Source organism: Musa acuminata, chromosome BXJ3-6, assembly GCF_036884655.1.
Source record: "Musa acuminata AAA Group cultivar baxijiao chromosome BXJ3-6, Cavendish_Baxijiao_AAA, whole genome shotgun sequence".
Classification (NCBI taxonomy): Eukaryota; Viridiplantae; Streptophyta; class Magnoliopsida; order Zingiberales; family Musaceae; genus Musa; species Musa acuminata.
The window spans coordinates 30,588,790-30,608,499 of NC_088354.1; the positions used below are offsets into that span (position 1 = coordinate 30,588,790).

General features: G+C 36.6%; 1 protein-coding gene and 1 pseudogene across 1 annotated transcript; both read left to right on the forward strand.

Annotated features, from left to right (window-relative positions):
- The first annotated feature begins 3,174 nt into the window (after positions 1-3,174).
- On the forward strand, positions 3,175-9,507 carry LOC103988923 (probable mitochondrial saccharopine dehydrogenase-like oxidoreductase At5g39410). Its single transcript, XM_009407612.3, has 2 exons — positions 3,175-3,910; positions 8,578-9,507. Exons 1-2 carry the CDS (start codon positions 3,260-3,262, stop codon positions 9,268-9,270), a joined length of 1,344 nt encoding a protein of 447 aa, XP_009405887.2. The 5' UTR covers positions 3,175-3,259; the 3' UTR covers positions 9,271-9,507.
- An 840-nt stretch (positions 9,508-10,347) lies between these two features.
- Positions 10,348-14,530, forward strand: LOC135640929 (eukaryotic translation initiation factor 5A-4-like; annotated as a pseudogene).
- Positions 14,531-19,710: the final 5,180 nt, after the last annotated feature.

Here is a 19,710-nt window from a genome sequence, read left to right on the forward strand (position 1 = left end):
CTACGTTATATTGTTGAAACTATAGATTATGATATTTGGTATTCTCATAATTTTAAATATAAATTATTTGGTTTCAAGTGATTGGGCTAGAGCTTTAGATGATAGAAAGAGTACTTCAGGTAATATTTTTAGTCTCGGGTCAAGAGCTATATCTTAGAGTTCAAAAAGCAAACAATAACTATGTTATCAACATTAGAAGCAGAATATGTAGTCATAACATCAGCAGCTTGTCAAGCAATATGGCTTAGAAGACTTCTAGAAGATCTTTATCAAGAACAAAAAGAAGCAACGAAAATATTTTGTGACAATAAAACCACAATTGCAATGATGAAGAATCCAACATTTCATAGAAGAACGAAGCATATAGAGATATGCTATCATTTCATTCGGGATCCTGTAGCAAATAGAGCCATAGCAATGAAGTATTGTGAAATAGACGAATAAGTTACAAATATCCTCACCAAGTTACTTCCAATTTGAAAGCATATCGCAAATTAGTGTATATAACTATGAATTAAGGAGGAGTGTTAAGAATTGATTCATAGTAGTTATCTAGGTACTTACCATATTCTAGGTAGTTATAAGCATATTCTAAGTAGTGACCTATGATTTAGAAGTTATAAGGTAGTTCCTACACCTAACTCAATCATGAATGACATGACGGAGTTACCACTAGGTCTTATAAATAGGACCATAGTTCATAGAGCAAGATAAAGTATGTGCACTTGCGAATATCTTATAAGTGTTCTATCTTTCCTCTTGTTTAAATACTACATTAGTTTTCTTGATCAAAAGAATTCTTTTTAATTACATTTGTTTTTATCATTTCCTTACTCTCTATGCTCAACGATGACAACCCGCCAAACAAATATTAGTAGCATGTCAATGGTTCCACAAAGTGTTGCTATTGAAGATAGTAGCATGTCATGGTTCTACTATGTTACAATGTTTGCAAGCAGACGAGGAGCATAGAAGAATAAATTTAAAGATCAAAACTAGATAAATAAGATGGGAAAATAGATCAACAATAGATTGTTCAAGCATCATTTAGTCAAAATCAGATAATACAGTTTTACAAGCAAAGTGTGTTAACAAACAATTCTAGATACAAAAGACATACTTTTATGATATAAGGTATTTTATTTCAAAACATAAATATGATACTAATTGTGAACATAAAAGTTATAATCATACTTTTGTTATGTGAAAAAATTAATGTCATAATTAAAATTAAATAATGATGAATTAAGATTAAGATTAGATACCTTTTGATGTAATTCAGAAAACCTTTACAACTGCATCATTGTTGGATTTAAAAACTACAACAATATCGACATCCTTCTTTCATTCTAAGTGATATAATATGGACTATAATAAAAAAAGAGAAGATATATAATCTCTTAACATATACAGGAAAGTTCTCATAAATTCCTATCCCTATAAGGTATTCAATCAGATTTACCATATATTTTATTAAATTAAATAAAATCATATAATCTAAAAATAAAATGATAGAGGATCTCTGCTCTCGGAGGGATAAGAGCATATAAGCACCGACAAACCATTTCCTCTGGGACGAGCATGAGCCTAAATATGTCTAGATCACAATAGGAGGATGCAACTATCCTTGCTTGGCACGACGCAGTTCTTCACATTTTTCTTCTCTAGCAGAAACGGGTGAATGAATCGATTGCTTTCATCTTTTTCTGGTTTTCACCTTTTTCTTCTCTAGCAGACACAATGCAGTTCTTACCAAAGAATGAATCGATTGCTTGGCAATGCATTTTGATATCCTTGTTTCCGATGTATCATGTCAGTTGGCATATTTATATCACAGGACTCATCAGTATCATCAGCACTAGTGTTGGATTACCTATTGACAATGTTGTCGACAAGATCTAAGCCAAGCAGCACAATCTGTTGATTAAAATTCATGCCTCTGTTGGCCTGAGGTTTCAACCCTGGCTTCTCTCAATTTTTGTTAAAACAGCTTTTTCCTAACACTCTTAAGTTTCTGGATTTTGCAAGCATCTAATTAATCTGTGTAAGATGGTATCGAAGTAGATCATGAGTTTAGATGCAGTGAATATTACCAATATTATATCTTATTTTCACAGGTTATATTGTTTAGTGCAATGGAGATCCCTCTTTTGCATGAAACAAAACCTGTTCTTGATTGAGTCCTAAGTGTATATATAAAATTGGAACTCAATGCATCGATTTCCAGCTCTTTAACAACTCAGCTACCTATTTGCCACACAAGCAACAACACTTACTAAATATTACTTAATTAATATATTAGTAATATCTTTAGTAATTGACTCACACGAATCTGAGTTGAACAAGTGAATCAGCATTATGTATTATGGAATATTCATTTTATTTATAAATAAATAATTAATTAAATAAATTTATTAGTTTTTTGTACGAAAGATTTGTTATTATATATTATTTACTGATAATATTATTTTAGTTGATGAAGACTTAAGTGAAATTAATTATAGACTTGAGATATGAAAACAATCTTTAGAAATTAGAAATTTTAAATTAGATAGAATCAAAACTATTATATTGACTATATTTAAAATTAAAAGAAAAATTTTATTGAATAATTATGAGGCCAATAATACTTTATAAATTTAAGTGATGATTAAAAAATAAATAACATGTATAAAAAATTTATATTGTCCGAATAAAAATATTAAAATAAATATATGAAGTTATACGAAAAAAAATATTTTTATTGCTGAACAATTAGTTATTACTTTAATAGAGGATAAGAGTAAAAACAAAATCTTAGTATAAGTACGTGTTTTGAAAATCTTCAGATGCTTTAATTAGAAAAGAAAAAAATAATTAATATTAGTAATATAAAAAAATAAAAAAAAGAATAAAAAAATTAAAATAGAAATTATAAAATTATAATTTTTATCGATCTTAACGATGATAAAAGATCTATACATTTTAAATAGTTAAAATTTGATATTTATAATAATAATAATAATAATTTTTTAAAAGAATAAATATATATTTTTTAGTTATTGTCGTCGTCGTCGTCGTCGTTGTCGTCATAATTGGCCAATAAATTATAATAGATTTACCGACTTACTTTAACAAAAATAATATGGTGATGATTTGATATAAATATATAATTAGTGATTAGCTATGGCTCTCTGACTTGGTATCAAATCGCTTTCCGCTTCCCGACGACCACCGCCTGTCACTCCCCCCCTCACCCCGCGTCGAATCTACGGCGGCGATGGCGGTTCGCGAGTTCGACCTCATCATCTTCGGCGCTTCCGGATTCACCGGCAAGTACGTCGTCCGCGAGGCCCTCAAGTTCCTCTCCGCCCCCGGCCCACTCAGGTCCCTCGCCCTCGCCGGCCGCTCCCCCTCGAAGCTCGCCGCCGCCCTCCAATGGGCCGCCGCCCCCTCCCCCCCTCCGCCCCTTCCCCTCATCCCCGCCGATGTCTCCGACCCGGACTCCCTCCTCGCCCTCTGCCGCCGCACCAGGCTTGTTCTTGACTGCGTCGGTCCCTTCCGCCTTTACGGAGAACCCGTCGTCGCCGCCTGTGTTGAGGCTGGCACCGACTACCTCGATATCTCCGGCGAGCCCGAGTTCATGGAGAGGATGGAGGCCAAGTACCACGAGCAGGCGGAAAAGGCGGGGTCTTTGGTGGTCTCGGCGTGCGGATTCGACTCGGTGCCGGCTGAGATGGGGCTCATGTTCCATTCTCGGCAGTGGGTGCCGCCTGCGGTGCCGAACCGGGTAGAGGCGTACTTGAGCTTGGAGTCGGAGAGGAGGATCGTGGGAAATTTGGGCACGTACGAGTCTGCGGTTCTCGGCGTGGCCAATGTTCGCCAGTTGCAGGACTTAAGGAAGTCAAGGCCAAAGCGAGCTCGGCCCATGGTGAGTCGCTTTTCTTGTATTTTCTTCTTCTTTTTGCTTGCTTGTAGTTGTGATGTATGATCTTAGAGTTCCTTCCCTCTTATGATGTTCTTTTAGTGGAATCATTGAGAAGACCGCTAAAATGTTTGCTAAATTTGCTGCTAATATCTATTTTGATTATCTGATTATGATCATGTTTTTGTGAACTATACCGAGTCGTAAATCTCAATTTTTATCTGCATACAGTGATTGACCATAGACTCTTGTGAAGACATTTTCTGTAAACATGACATTTTTTCCTTAAAGTCCTTGGAGTGCTCCTTTTCCCATAACCTGGATAGCAAAAAGAGGTAGAGGGGTGGTTCAACAATTTAACAACGAATGCAGACTTTCTTCTGTCAGATCTGTGGCTGTGCTATTGTGTCTGCTCAGTGTTCCAAAGAAATTTATAACTGTCCTTTTATAGTTTCGTGTAACTCTATGCCACTTCTTGTTGCTTAGTTCTGCTTGCAGAGATCACCACTCCATTGTCATCCATTATCTTATATACAATTTACCTTGTCTGGCACTTATTTGCTCTCCCCCTTTTTCTATTATGTTTCATCAAATGGCCTTAAATTAATTCTATATTAAAATTAATTCTATATAGTCTATCATGCATAGCTAGACTCTAGGTGTATTCTATAGATACTAAGTTTGTTATCTTCCTTTTTCCTTGTTTTTCTTTCTACGTTCTCGTGGCATATATCCATCCTCCTGTGGTTTGGTTTGATTTCAGTTCATATTTCTGGTTTTGAATGTGAAACTATATTTTGCTCCATAGATGCTTAACCGTTGTTGTTATGTCGTTACTTTGCATTCCAAAATACACATTTATGTTGAGAGAGCCCTTAACTTGAATATCATGTTATGATATAGAGGGCAATATCAGTGTTTAATTATGCCATTAAAATACTAAGCATATGAATAAATAAACAAAAGTTGTTGATGGATTAGTTCTATGACACAAGGACACTTTTGTAGTGTCAATGACACATAGAATTACTTGAATAGGACACACGGGTTCTCACGATCCAACTAAGTGTCATGTGCTATCATGATCCAACTTTGTGTGATATCTAACCTATTCACTCATCTTGCTCAAATGCAGAAGCTTATGTTAGTACCAATATATTTGTCAACCCCTTAGATTAACTTAAGTATTCCCCCACTTTTGATGTAGGACCAGGTGATACAATCTTTCTCACCTAAGGACTTGACGCCCTCATCAATGATCAATAAAGCCCAGAAATAAACTTAATATGGTCCATGTGAAGTCCAGCCTAGTGATCACTTCACACCATGATGTTTAACCCCTTGCCATGTCCAATATTAGGTTGGCCTTGGTGCTATCTTTGTTACAACTTGGACCCAGAAACTTGACGATCATTGAATGACCATGAGTTAGGTTAGTTCGAGTTTGAATGCAATGGTTAAGTTCTCCAACTAAAAGAATAGGTTAGGTTCTCCAATTAAAAGAAGTTCACGGATCATAGTAAACATCACAATAGAATCTCAAAGATCAATGAATAGGATGTAAGACAAACAAGATTTTATGCATAGATGAATGAAGATGAAACAAGAAGGATTGCTGCTTATATCTCTCTTCACAGTGTTCTTACTGACTTACTGTTTCTCCTTCATCCCTTCCTTCGATCTTGTTTCCCTACCATGATTTCGGAGGAGTGATGAGTTATTTATAGAGGATGCAAGCAATCCTAATTTTAGATCCTCTTGAAATAGAGATCAATTCAAATTACTAAGATATTGTCAATTAAAATCTATGTATGAAAATTCCTTTCCCTTAAAAAAGCTGGTCCCTTAAAAAATTTGGTCCTTCAAATTTTACAAATAATGCTTCCACTATGCACTCTAATATTGCATCTTCTATTTCATCAAAAAGATATTTGAGACTCTGATAGAAGCAAGAAGTCGTACACTACTTCATGTTCAAAATTAATGCTTTGATATCAATTATCATGATCTAACTTAACCAGATAACTAGCACTAACTTAATAAGCCTAGAACCATGTTGCCTAAGACACTTAAGTTCAAGTAAATAGTGGTACAGCCATCAACCCATTAGAGATAAACTCAACTCTTCTCCCAATTCTGATGTGGGACTAAAGTGAGGGTGTTACAATATGAATTGTTATACCTAGATATTAAATGGAGGTATTTTAGTTATTTGAATTGATCTCTAATTCAAGAGGATTTATGGTTAGGGTTGGCTGCTTCTATAAATAACTCATCACTCTCATACAAAATCATGGTGAGGAAGCAAGATTGAAGACCGTGAAAGAGGAGAAGACGACAAGAACATCACCAATAGGGAAACATATGGGGATCCTCCTTGTTTTTTCTTCATTGGTTTAAGCAAGAAAAATTTGTCCTTTTCATTAATCTCTCACATCCTATGCATCGACTTATGGGATTTGATTGATATGTTTTCAATGATTAGTGAGTTTGTATTTGGTTGGAGATTTATACAATGTTTGTAATTTATCTTGTTGATTTTACGTTCAGTTTTAATGATTTGTATATGGTTGGATTTCTTATAAAACTTATGCAATCTTTTTAGAACATTAAATGTTATTTAATTTTATGATTTGTATCTTTTGTTGATGATTTGTATTTTGAATTTCACAATGAAAATTGTTGAGTTTTGTTTACATAATAAGTACATATATTATAGATATGAATTCAGTTTTATGTATTGAATTTAAAGTTTTTGAGCTATATAAGTTTTATGCTTTAATTTTTTTTGACAATAGATTGTTGAATTTATTTGATTTGATAAATTGAAATTTTATGAAATTTATTGTAACTTCGTCCTTTGTGGCTCAAGTCCAAACTAGATTAGATCAAGTATGGATCTGAACCAGTCATGTAAGTAGCATTGGGTCAATATTCAAAGGGTTTGGGTTTGATACAGGATAGACTTTATAGGCTCAATGCATGTCACACCCAGTACGATCATCGATCTGATAGGGATCCAATCAGGCGGACCAAGTTCAGCAGGTACCAGATGATTAATTTATGATCCCCATTTGTCATGCTAGCTGTATAATTAGGTATGCAGGAGGATGATAAACCATACAATACTTTAAAAGCATCATAGACATTGCATTCCAGAAACAAAAAAGGAAATAAAGCACCTTTATTGATAGATTAAATAGTTATATGATAGCTTGGACTTGAGGGAAGTAGGTGTCTTAAAATATTTTTTTCTGTAATATAATATAAAGTTCTAATTATTAATTTGAATATCAAAATTTGGGATAAGCATATGTTATTTTAATATGATATGTTATATGCTTAACATATTAGTCTTGTTATAATTATCTGTTAATGTTATTTATGTTTATTTGCTTGTATCATGAGATGCTCATATAATGTGATTAGTTATTCAAATTTTGCTTCGTAACTGTTTTAGTTAGGAATTAGTGTTCATGAAAATACATAATTGCATAGCAATTGATGTGGGAGTACATCAGTCAATATAATATGCTTGTATGTATTTTCAAGTTGATAGTTCAAGTGACTTAGATGTAAGATTTCATACGGATGACTATAGGTTAGGCTGGTTTGAAGAAATGTGGTTAGACTTGACCTAGCCTACGTCATGGCCATTCGGTAGATCCTCACATTCCTGGCTTCAGGTCATGACATATGTGCTCCGCATTGTAAGCCATGTCAGTGCCACAAGGGAGTTATGTTGGGGTCAGGTCACCAACATGCCAGCACAATAGATACAAGAACTTTGGTGAAACTGTGTTTGGCCATTTATCACTAAGTCATCTCACAGTGACTGCCATGTCATTGCCATGTCAAGATACATGGATTATAATGTGAGATGGGCAACAACAGAAGTTGTGTCTGACAGAGCAAAACGCAGATAGGTCAAGTGATACAGTAAAACCACAAATTAAAGAAATTTCCTGATACATAAACACAAAATAAACAAATAGATGCATGAATGTGTTGGCATCAATATAGCACCGTGTGGCACCTACATGGCTTTGATGTGTGTTGTAAAATGAATTTTGGGATTTACATCAATCCAACATATTGCCAACTGAACTCCATGCATTCATTATGCCATTGGGTGTTCATCAAATGAAATAGTTCAAATATGATATACATATATAAGCATCAGTGATCAGCATGTTTTCTTTTTAAGAGGCCAGAACTAATCACTTTTTATGTTTATTTTTATGCTTTTTTAACGACTAAGCAAATACTAGAGAAAATGCTTGATTGGCAAGATAGATGAGTTATTACTTTTGCTTGGATACCCTAAAACATAATATTCTTTTGTGCATTTTTTAAAATCAAAGGTAGACTTATCAAATGAAGTGTGCATTTTAACTTGGGAATAAGATATGTAGTATGAGAAGGGTTCCCCTATGGTATCTATTTAATCTTTGTGGTTGAGTTGCTATATGACACTCGTTTTCATTTGCCAAGAACATGCGCTTTACTTTGCCCTCTTTACTGCATTTGTATGCAAGTTTCCTAATTAGTCAGTCATATTTCAGTGGATTCGTGACCAATCTTGCTGCCAAAATGCTCTGTGCTATGGTTTATTCAATTCTTAAAAGATCAAACAGAATAAGTTTTTGTTGCTAATGTTCTAAGCAATGCAGATTCCAGGCCCTGCACCTCCCAAAGGGCCATTGGTAGAGCATAATAAGGCACTTGGACTTTGGGCATTAAAACTACCTTCTGCAGATGCTGTTGTTGTCCGGAGAACACTTGCAATGCTGGCAGAGAATCCTCATGGTCTTCCAGGTGCCAATGAAAGTGATGAGCATGCAGAGAAGAGAAAGGCTTACTGGTCTACAGTGAAGCCTGCTCATTTTGGTGTAAAGATTGGCACAAAATCTATACTAGGAATTTTCCGGTTCATGGTAACTGGATTATTCATCGGACTCTTTGGAGCATTTGCAGTTGGGAGGTCACTTCTCTTAAAATTTCCAGAAATATTTTCTCTTGGCTGGTTTAGAAAGACTGGACCAACAGAAGAAGAGGTCAGAAGTGCTTTGTTCAACATGTGGTTTGTCGGGCATGGCTATAATGACATTAGCCTGGCTTCACAGAGTGGTAAGAAACCCGACACTGAGGTAATCACCAGAGTGTCTGGCCCTGAGATCGGATACCTGACCACTCCAATTACCCTCCTCCAGTGCGCTCTTATTGTATTGAGCGAACGTGAGAACTTACCGAAGGGTGGTGTTCTTACTCCAGGAATTGTCTTTGGCCCCACTGATCTGCAGAGACGCCTCCAAGACAATGGGATATCTTTTGATGTCATCTCGACGAGAGCTTCTCTGCATTAGTTTCTTGCTCTTATTTCGCTCCTATGCAAAGATAAGGCTATGTCTGAATAGTGATCTCTTCTGAGCCTGAGAGCTATAGTTGGTCATATGAATGTAATAAAGTCCTTGTTCATTTTGTGCTTTCTAGGTCTGTAATGTGCATCTATGTTGTTCTGTGAACTTGTAGTATTCTAGTAGAAATAACAGACGAGACTATATTATTTTGGATTCGTAATTTGATATTCCCATCTTATTCCACAGTTTGCAAAACTGCTACAGGATTAGTGTGATCTTTAGAAAATTTTCTGGCTAAGTTATCAAGTGTACCAATATAGAGGATAAGTGGGCTAGCTGTTCATAGCTTTCTGCAAACTACCTGTTAAAATCATTCCTTCAGTTCCATGAGGTATTTCCAAATGGAAGCAACAGGATATGGTGGGTGACTTAGATGATATTTTGTTTGTGTGCGTGTGTATATATATATATATATATATATATATATATATATATATATATATATATATATATATATATATAATACGTCTTTCGGAAAAGGTTTACGGATTCAATAATAGATATATGAAAGCTTTAATACCCAATACTTAATGGAAGAAAATTGTAATTGGTCAAAAGCCTGCCGGCTGGTTAGGGAGACACATAGAGCATGTAAGTCCACGATGGGCGCATATATTCGGCACGTTGATTTTGCAGCCTACGCCGCATTCTTCGCACGCGACGAGATGTCACGTCTCCATCCGGCCGCCCAATCTCTCCCTCCATCCGAATCGGACGGTTTGAATAGTCCCGGACCCGGCGCGGGTATTATGGGGCGTTTAATCGAAACTCTAGTCCTCGTCTTAAGCCCGAGACTCTTTAATGGTCTTCCCGCTTTGCCCTCCCCGTCTCCTTCGCCACCGCTTCCTTCCCCATTTCCCTCCCCTCTTTGCCTCCCACGGTCTTGTCAGGTAATTGAATTTAATTCCCCCATTGGTCTCTTTGTTATCTGAGTTGTTTTGTTAGGATTGATCGATCAATGGAGCTTAATTTTACGTTCGATTCGGATGTTTGATCTTGTGGCGGCCAACTACAGACACCGCAATCAGGAAGCATGTCGGATGAGGATTGAGGAACACCATTTTGGGTCGAAGGCCGACGCGGGGGCTTCCAAGACGTATCGGCATCCGCAAGAACGGTTACATTTTCATTAAAGGGCGGCCGTGCAAGGTTGGATTCGACTTGATCTGATCTAGCTTTTTAGTTTGTCTTAGTTTGGTGAAAACGGTGATGGTCTTGACGGGTTTCATTCTGCGTTAATTGGCCGTAAATGAGTTTCTTTTGTATCTCTTGTGATGTTCGATCAATTTTTAGAATTTTTTTGGATTAAATTAATTTATGTTTCTTAGTTGGAATTAGTCCGATTGCTTCAATTCCTGATTTTTTTTTCTTGTTTTTCTATTCTTCACCTTGTTCTTCTTTTAATAGATAGATGATTTGTAGGTTCCATTTCTTTTGGGAGATGTTAATAAGAAAATATTGTATCTTTCTATTTGATCACGAAAAGACTTTTCAGGAGTGTTTTTGCTTTCTAAGTGGGATTAGATCGTTTACTTGGTCTAATGATGATCCATTCTGTACGCGATAGATCTGGTTGTTTAATGCAAATTCGATACGAGGGACTTGTAAGTTTTCACACTCATTTAAATTTGGTCTTGTGTGATGGTCACTGAGTTAGTTATAGACTCTAATATTTTCAACTACGTTGATGTCAGCAATAGAATGCTACATTCTTCCGTATCCTTTCTTATGAATGTTTCTTCAGCACATATAGATATAGTCAATTTTCTTTCTTTTAATTATAAATGGTTAAATATATCTGTACTGGATTCTAGAATAAGTAGGAAAAAATAAGTTATGATCCCTGTCTTTAGACAGGGATATAGTTTGAGTAGATATGAAATAATAAAAAATCAATGTCTTGGATATGTTGTTTGGGGAGAGAGTGGAATAAGTTGCTCATAGAGTCAGAGCTGGTTGGTTAGGACAGTTGTTGGCCCCTTTGACATAAGCCATGCAATAGTTATACTCCTACACTAATTAGCTGAATCAAGGTGTGGCCAGCCGGTTCACCAGTACGTTCATTTATCTGGAAACTCTGAGGTAGGAACATTCTGTTATTGAATTGCTTTCAATATAAGATTAATATCAGTTGCTGTGCTTCATAGATTAGAAAGAGCTTAATGTTGGAAAAGGTTCATGCACACCGACCCAAATAATTGGTACATTATAGTTTGTAGCTGTTGCAGGGGGGAATGAGTTGAGAGAAATGGTGACACTTGTGTCATCCAAGAGCATTGCCCTGTGAGCATTGTTCTGAAAACCAGCTGTGCAATAGCAGTAAATTACAGAAAAAAGTATTCATAAAATAAATAGATAAACATATGCTAGGTCATACTAAGAACTTAAGCAATGGTGGTTTTACTCTGGAAGAAGTTATTTATGTGATATTCTACAAAAAAGACATAAAATAGATTTGAATAAAATAAATTGTCATCAATCATGTTTTATAGCTTTAGGGAGGATATATAAACTACCTGTGCAATCACATTTTTATGCTTGTGTCTCCATATAGGTGTGTATATGCAGTTAGAGGAAAGGGTGGAATTGGGGGCTGAGACAGGATTGTGCTTCAGTGTTGAAAATATGTTCATCTCTCCTTTATTTTGTTCAAAAGAACATAAACAAAGCCCTACCTTTTGTTCATGTCCTCCTTTCTTTTGTGTCTTTGAATTAAGAGCCTCTCAAGACCTCATCGTAATAGGTCCTACTTAAGAACCAAATTTTATAGTGCAGTCATTTCTGGGTAGAATGAAGATTTTCCAACAGTATTATTCTTGCTAGCACAATTTTGCAAATGAGCTCTATAAGAATGATATCTTTGATTAAAAGGATAGGGTGCCATGGGAGGGTTTAATGCGGCACATACTTTTTTTTTATTAAAAAATGTTGATTATATTATTTGAAATATTGTTGTTAGGATAAGTTCTATAATTTTATCTTGACTTGAATCTACTAAGAGTTTTTTTTATCTTGACTTGAATCTCTAATTTATGTTTATATGGTCCTTGTAAGCAACCACATATAAGAAAATACTTACATAGGTGGTTACACCAGATATTTAGCTATGTAACCCTCATGTAATGGTATTAGTTTGTATGCGTATGTGACTGCATATGCCACACTTCTAAAAAATTGCCTATAAGAGTTAAATTGATAGGAAAAGATCTGTTTAGCAAAGCAAAAGTTATTGTTGGTGTTGTTCTTGATTGAAGGTTATGTTGGATTAAGTGATTGTGAGATGTGAAACTCTCGCATTCATCTATTTTTAGTCATGCTCATGACTCGTGTCCTCTTGTTGTGCTATGGTTTAATATTGTAAGCTCAGATGGCTTGTAATTGCTGCACTAGGTTGTAGAGGTTTCCACCTCCAAGACTGGAAAACATGGGCATGATAAATGTCAGTTTGTTGCCATTGATATTTTCAATGCTGAGTAACTTGAAGATATTGTCCCGTCATCTCATTACTGTGATGTAAGTGAATTTTCAGTTTTTGTGACTGGATAATTATTTTCTAAGACTGTCAGGTTGCTTTCTCATGTAATTAATTGCAGGTTCCCCATGTCACTCGTACTGACTATCAACTTATTGACATATCCGAAGATGGATTTGTATGACCTGTTAATATTATTTCTTTGTCATTTTTATTTGGTTTATTAATCTTATATATTTGACTGTGTTAGGTAAATCTGTTGACTGAGAATGGTAACACTAAGGATGACTTAAGACTCCCAACTGATGAAACTCTGCTTGCTCAGGTTGGTGCACCAGAAACATTTTCATCTGTCAGCCTGGAATTATGATGGACCAATCCATTGGCATCTCAAGTTACTTTAGTTTTAATGTTATTTATGTTTATCCTAACTTATTTTCATGTTTGTAGCTGTACCATATATATTCTTCAAGTTTACAATTGTGTTCTAAGTTATAATTGTGCCTTGGGAGCTATTAACTTTGATTGGACCAAATCCTCCGATTCTATAAACATTTCAGAGTGCAGTTTTTCTATGTTGATTTTGTATTTTGGATCAATTTCTTTGCCAATCCTGTTGCTAGCTAAAATTGGTTGACCCTTAATACCACCTTGATTGGAAACAGTGGACTTATAATTTATTTAAAGAAAAGATACTAGCAGGTGCAGATTGAGTTTGAGAACTACTGGGAAAATTTGGTTTACATGAGCTCGCTCAATGATATTTGAGTTGCTTAATCCAAGTTGTGTTACATTTTTTCACAAGTCAAACGAAAAGGTTAAGATCGTTCTCGGCATATTAGATCTATCTATATGGTATGAATGCTATTTGTGTGCAAATGTAGGACAGTCCTTTTGTCTGCTTTTAGAATGTTTGGGTCCTTTTTAACATTTGTCCAAGTGCTTCATCTATTTAAATTGGTATCATCACAATATAAATAGATGCATAGTGTAATGTAAAATAAAGAATGAGGATCTGTTGAGGACATCGTTATCCTTATAATTGGCTTAGGATACGGTTCAATGCAGAAACACGTGAAAGGAACACAACTGTTACTTGTGCATGTTTATGAAGATAGTTCTTTTTTTTTTATCTTTGTGGATATTAAAGTTAGGACTATTCTACTATAGTCTAAAGTTTTGGACATGTGCCAAAAATCTCCTCCTCAGGAGCACAACAGTAGGAATATTACTCTCCTTTTGTAATCTGGATTGATAATGTGCCAAACATTTGTTGATGCTCATATCCTATTTACTTGTTTTTATAACTAATATATTTCCATAATATCGCTCGTGTAGTTTATATGTTTGTGCACCCATCTTTCTCCATTGTTTGCTCATGCTTGTAATCTATATCTTCTAAATCATTCCTTTTAATAATTCAGATTAAAGATGGTTTGCCGAAGGGAAGGATCTGGTGGTGACTGTCGTGTCATCAATGGGTGCAGAGCAGAAATGTGCCCTGAAGGACATTGGCCCCAAGTAGCTTAGTCTGCTTCCACTTGCCACTTGGTTTAGTTAGCAGTGGATTCTGTAAGCATAAGAAAGCCAGACTTGAAGAAGAAATATGTCATGCCTTGCTATTAAAGGACTTCAGTTTGGTTTCCACCCCTATAAACGAGCACGAAGTTGTTGGTGAAGAATTGAGAGAATAAAGAAAACATATTTCAATTAGTATCATACGAAGTCTATTTATACATGATGAAAGATAAGATTTCTTTAACTGAGCAGCTCATCTGCTTTGTAGTCAAGGAAATCTCATCTGCTATATAGTTGAGGAAATCTCTCTGTTATCAGAGGAAATCTCTCTGTTATCATGCTCCCGCAAGATCGAGCTCTTGTCAAGAATATCGATCTTGGACCGATGTAACAAAAATAGTTTGCGGGCTAGAGAATTTGTGAGTGAGTCTGCTAGTTGATTAGTTGTATGGATATGAGAGACACGAAAGTTGATGTCTGACAACTTGATCTCACACGAAGTGAAAGTCAATGACAATGTGTTTCATGCGTGAGTGGAACACTGGATTGACACATAAGTAGGTAGCTCCAACATTGTCACAATATATTGTAGGAGTATGGGTAGAGTTGACTTTGAGTTCCTTGAGGAGATTTGTGATCCAATTGAGTTCAACAGCAGCGGTAGCAATAACACGATATTCAGCTTCAGTTGTAGACCGGGCCACTGTCTTTTGCTTTTTAGAACTCCAACTGATTGGATTAGACCCAAGAAAGACCACATACCCTGACGTGGAGGTTCTATCATCAAAGTTTCCCGCCCAATCAGCATCAGCAAATGCATGAAGATGAAGTTGAGTGGTTTTGCGGAGAAAGAGACCATGATTAAGGGTCCCTTTAAGATACCGTAAAATTCGTTTAACCGTAGACCAATGCATAGCAGAAGGCTGGTGCATGTATTGAGATAATTTATTGACTGCAAATGAGATATCTGGACGGGTGAGAGCCAAGTACTGTAAGGAGCCAAGTACTTGTCAGTATTGAGATGAGTCCGTGGTAGGGCTGTCATCACATAATTTGAGTGATTCACTAATAAAGAGAGGAGTAGCAACTTCTTTCGCATCCTGCATATTTGTTTTTAATAATAAGTCTTGAATATACTTTCTCTGTGAGAGGAGGAGACTTGAGGATTTTATGTTGCTTAAAGTAGCTCAAGGGTCCTAAATCTTTGAGGGAGAATTGATTAGCCAATTGCTTTAAAAATGTCTGAATCTCCAAGGGATCATTACCTGTAAAAATAATATCATCTACATATACTAGAAGATATATTGTATTTCCATGTTGTTGTCGTAGGAATAAAGAGATATCAGACTTGGAGTTGATGAAGCCAATTGATATAAAAAACGATCCAAGTTCAGTATACTAAGCTCGTGGAGCTTGATGGAGTCCATAAATGACTTTTTGTAATTTGCAGATATGTCTCGGATACTGGTGATGAACAAAGCTAGGGGATTGCTGTATAAAAACATCTTCAATTAAAGTCCCCTGTAAAAAGGCATTGTTAACGTCTAGTTGTCATAAGTGCCAGCCTCTAGAGATGGCCAAACTTAGAATAAGCCGAATTTTTGTGGGTTTAACTACAGGACTAAAAGTCTTTGTGAAGTCAACTCCAGGTCGTTGATGAAACCCTTTGGCTACTAATCGTGCTTTATATCGAGCAACGGATCCGTCGGGGTTTCGCTTAATTCGGAAGACCCATTTACACCTGATGATGTTTTGTGTAGGATGAAAAGGTACAAGAGTCCATGTGGAGTTATGGAGAAGAGCATCATATTCTTCACATATGGCTTTACGCTAGTGAAGAGATTTTTGGGCTTGAGTAATTATGGTGGATTCACTGGTCTCGGAAGAGGATTTGGTGATAGCATGCAGGTCGAGAACCTGACGTGGTTTAAAGATACCACTTTTTGAGTGTGTTGTCATTGGATGTCTAGGAACTGGAAGTTGTGTTATTGGTATGGGTGGTGGAGAGGCATCGACAGGGGTCGGGATAGGCTGAGATACATCAGTGGTACTAGGTAAAAAAGGTTGTTGTGATTCTGAGGATATTATGTCAGTAGTAGGGGAGGCTTGTGAAGAAGGAAGATAAGAAGGAATAGAGAGAGTGGGAAGCTATTGAACCGGGAGACTGGATGGTGTGGGAAGAGTTTCGTTTGAGGGGATCGATGGTATACTCCAGTGATGTATATTTGTTGGAATGGCTGGCATGGTAGGATACTCGTGGTTTTGAAATGGAAAGACAAACTCCACAAAAACAACATGACGTGAAATAAAGACTTTTTGAGTTTTTGGTTCGTAGCATCGAAAGGCATTATGTTCAAGAGAATATCCTATGAAGATGTAAGGTTTAAATCTTGGCGCTATCTTATATGGGGCATAGGGACGTAGCCACGGATGACATAAACAACCAAATATTCTGAGTTTTTGAAGGTTTGGGGATTTAAAAAATAGTTTTTCAAATGGAGACTGGTATTGGATAACTGGAGTGGGCAGACGATTAATAAGGTAGACGATAGTTTGAAAGGCTACAGACCAAAAGGTTGCTGGCATGGAGGCTTGATGTAGAAGCGTGAGACCAGTTTCTACAATATGTCGATGTTTATGTTCAGCGGAACCAACTAGTTGAGGAGTGTGTGGGGGTGACTTAAGGTGTTGGATACCATAGGTTGAGAGGTAAGATGTGAGAGCTTGATATTCACCCCCACCATCAGAGTAGATTGTTTTAATTGTAGACTGAAAGAAGTTTTCGACCAACTTTTTAAAGTTTGTAAAAATTGTTGAAACTTCTGACTTATGACGGAGAGGATAAATCCATGTGTACTTAGTAAAATAGTCTACAAAAACGAAATAAAATCTAAACTTGTCAAAGGAAGTGACGGGAGCAAGACCCCAAACATCAGTATAAATAATTTCAAATAGTGTAGAACATGATATGGAAGAAGAACCAAAAGGGAGTCTATGACTTTTATCACAATAAAAGCTATTATTTGTAGGAGTAAAAGAGAACAACGAGAAAGTAATTTATTTTGGATAGAGAGGGAGGGATGACCGAGACGACGATGCCACACATCGATTGGAGCTGCGACGGAGGAGTAAACAATGGGCCGTTTAAGTTATGAAACGGATGACCATTCATGAACATTGTCCTTACTCTGACCTTGGACCAAGGATACTCCTGTGTTCAAATCCTTGACAACAAAAGAGTTAGGAAAGAATTCAATAGAGGTATTATTTTGTTTGCAAAATTAAGAAACATAAATAAGATTGCGTTTAATGTGAGGTGCACACAAAACATTATCGAGTGTAAAAGTTGTGGTAGGTGAATTAAGCATTGTGGAACCAGTATGAGTAATAAGAAGTCCTTTACCATCACCGATGATGATGTCATCATGTCCACTATAGTTGTTGTGGATCGATAAGTTCTGTAGATCAGAGGTAATATGGTGGGATGCGCCAGAGTCCACGATCCAATTATGATCAATAGTGTTTGGAGTAGTTGCGAGATTTGCTTGAGGCCAATGTAATTGTGCAGGAAGTCAGGGTCGAGATCGACCGACCTTTGTAGAGTGACTGACTTTATCATATAATTGACAGATAACTCTTCGTTGATTTGTGTGTTGAGGGTGCCAGGACTGCTGATGATTGAAGTAGCCACCTTGGTTGTCGTGATTGAAATGTTGATGATGTGGAGGAGGGGTTTAGTTAGAGCTCAAAGGTTCAGAAGGCATCTTGGTCGAACTTTTGTTGATAGTCTTATTATACTGATAGCCTCTCCTCGTGGATTTTTGATTGACTTGAGCCGTGATGGATCGTCCTAACAATTTGTTCTCATGCTTGAGATATATCTCAAAATCAGTTAGCTTGTCGTAGAGTTCTTCGAATGACACTGGTGAATCACGTGCCCGTATTACTGCTGCTAGTTCTTTGTACTCATCTCTTAGGCCGTTGAGGATATGGACAGTAACTTCTTCATCACTGAGCGAATGACCTATCAAGGCCAAGTTATCGATAATAATCTTTATGCTGTGCAGATAATCAGTAATAGTACTTCCCTCTTATTTTGTTTTCATAAGTCCGGATATGAGACTAAGCATGCGAGTTTGTGAACGATTTGCCAAGGTGGTTTGCAACTTGCACCAGACTTCGATGTCACACGAATAAATGAGTGGGGCGAGGGATCCAACGACTAAAGCTTGAATTGCTTGAAGAATGAGATAATCCTAACATAATCATAGTTTGTGGTCTGGATTTGATAGTGGACTAGATACTCCTGGGATGTTAATCATCGCTGGTGGACAAGGAAGAGAGCCATCGACATAGCCTAGAAGGTCATAGCCAAATAGAAGATTAGAAAATTGAGCACACCAGGATGCGTAGTTGCTACCTTTGGATAATTTAAAGGGGATGAGGGTTGCTGCATTTATAGAGATAAGATTTGTGTGGGAAAGTACTATGATTCCCTGTTGGAATAGTAAATGGAGCAACAGAGGTAGATGATGAAGACATATGGAAGATATGGACTACTATGTGAGAGCAAGTAGAAGTATGTAGCAATGACAAGGATCAAAAGAAAATTAAAAAGGAAGAAGTGTTGATACTTTTCTGCGTTAAGGAGGGAGGAAGAATCAAAAAATTATGCAGTAAGGAGGAACCAAGAGTGCATGCTCCCTGCGATGCAAAGTCACCAAATACGTTGATTGGGCCTAACAAATGCTTGGCGCTGCACCGTAGGCTTGGAACTTGTGCGGTAGCCGTGGTCAAGACTGGAAGTAGGGAAGTTGTCGTCGAACGACCGATTGTGGGCGACCAGTGGGGGGGCAGATCCGCCTAGGATCTGGAAAGGGGGGATTGTCGCATACGAGGAGAAATTTGGCAGTGGTGTGATGTCAGCAAGAATTTTTCTCGGCGTCAACTCGATAGGGGTGCTGCAATAGCAACGATGACTCCTCACAATTTCTGCTCTGATACCATGAAGAATTGAAAAAATGAAGAAAAATATATTTTAATTAGTATCACATGTGAAGTCTATTTATACATTGTGAAAGAGAAGATTTCTTTAACTGAGCATAGAGATTGCTTCATACAGTCGAGGAAATCTCTCTGTTATAATTTCGATCTGTACACCCATGTTTATGGTGTCATTACATGTCTTTTTCTTCTTTTAATTCTATTGGTTTAGCAAATCAGGTTACAAAGTATAAGTATTATATGTTCCTTTCTAAACGTATAATTTTCACATCCTTGAATTGGGAGAAATTGTGTCTTCAATGACTCTTGTACATAACATGCAGGATATATTATATTCTAACTAGTGAAGTGGTTTCTTGGTGCACTATTATATTATGCATTAATTAGTTATC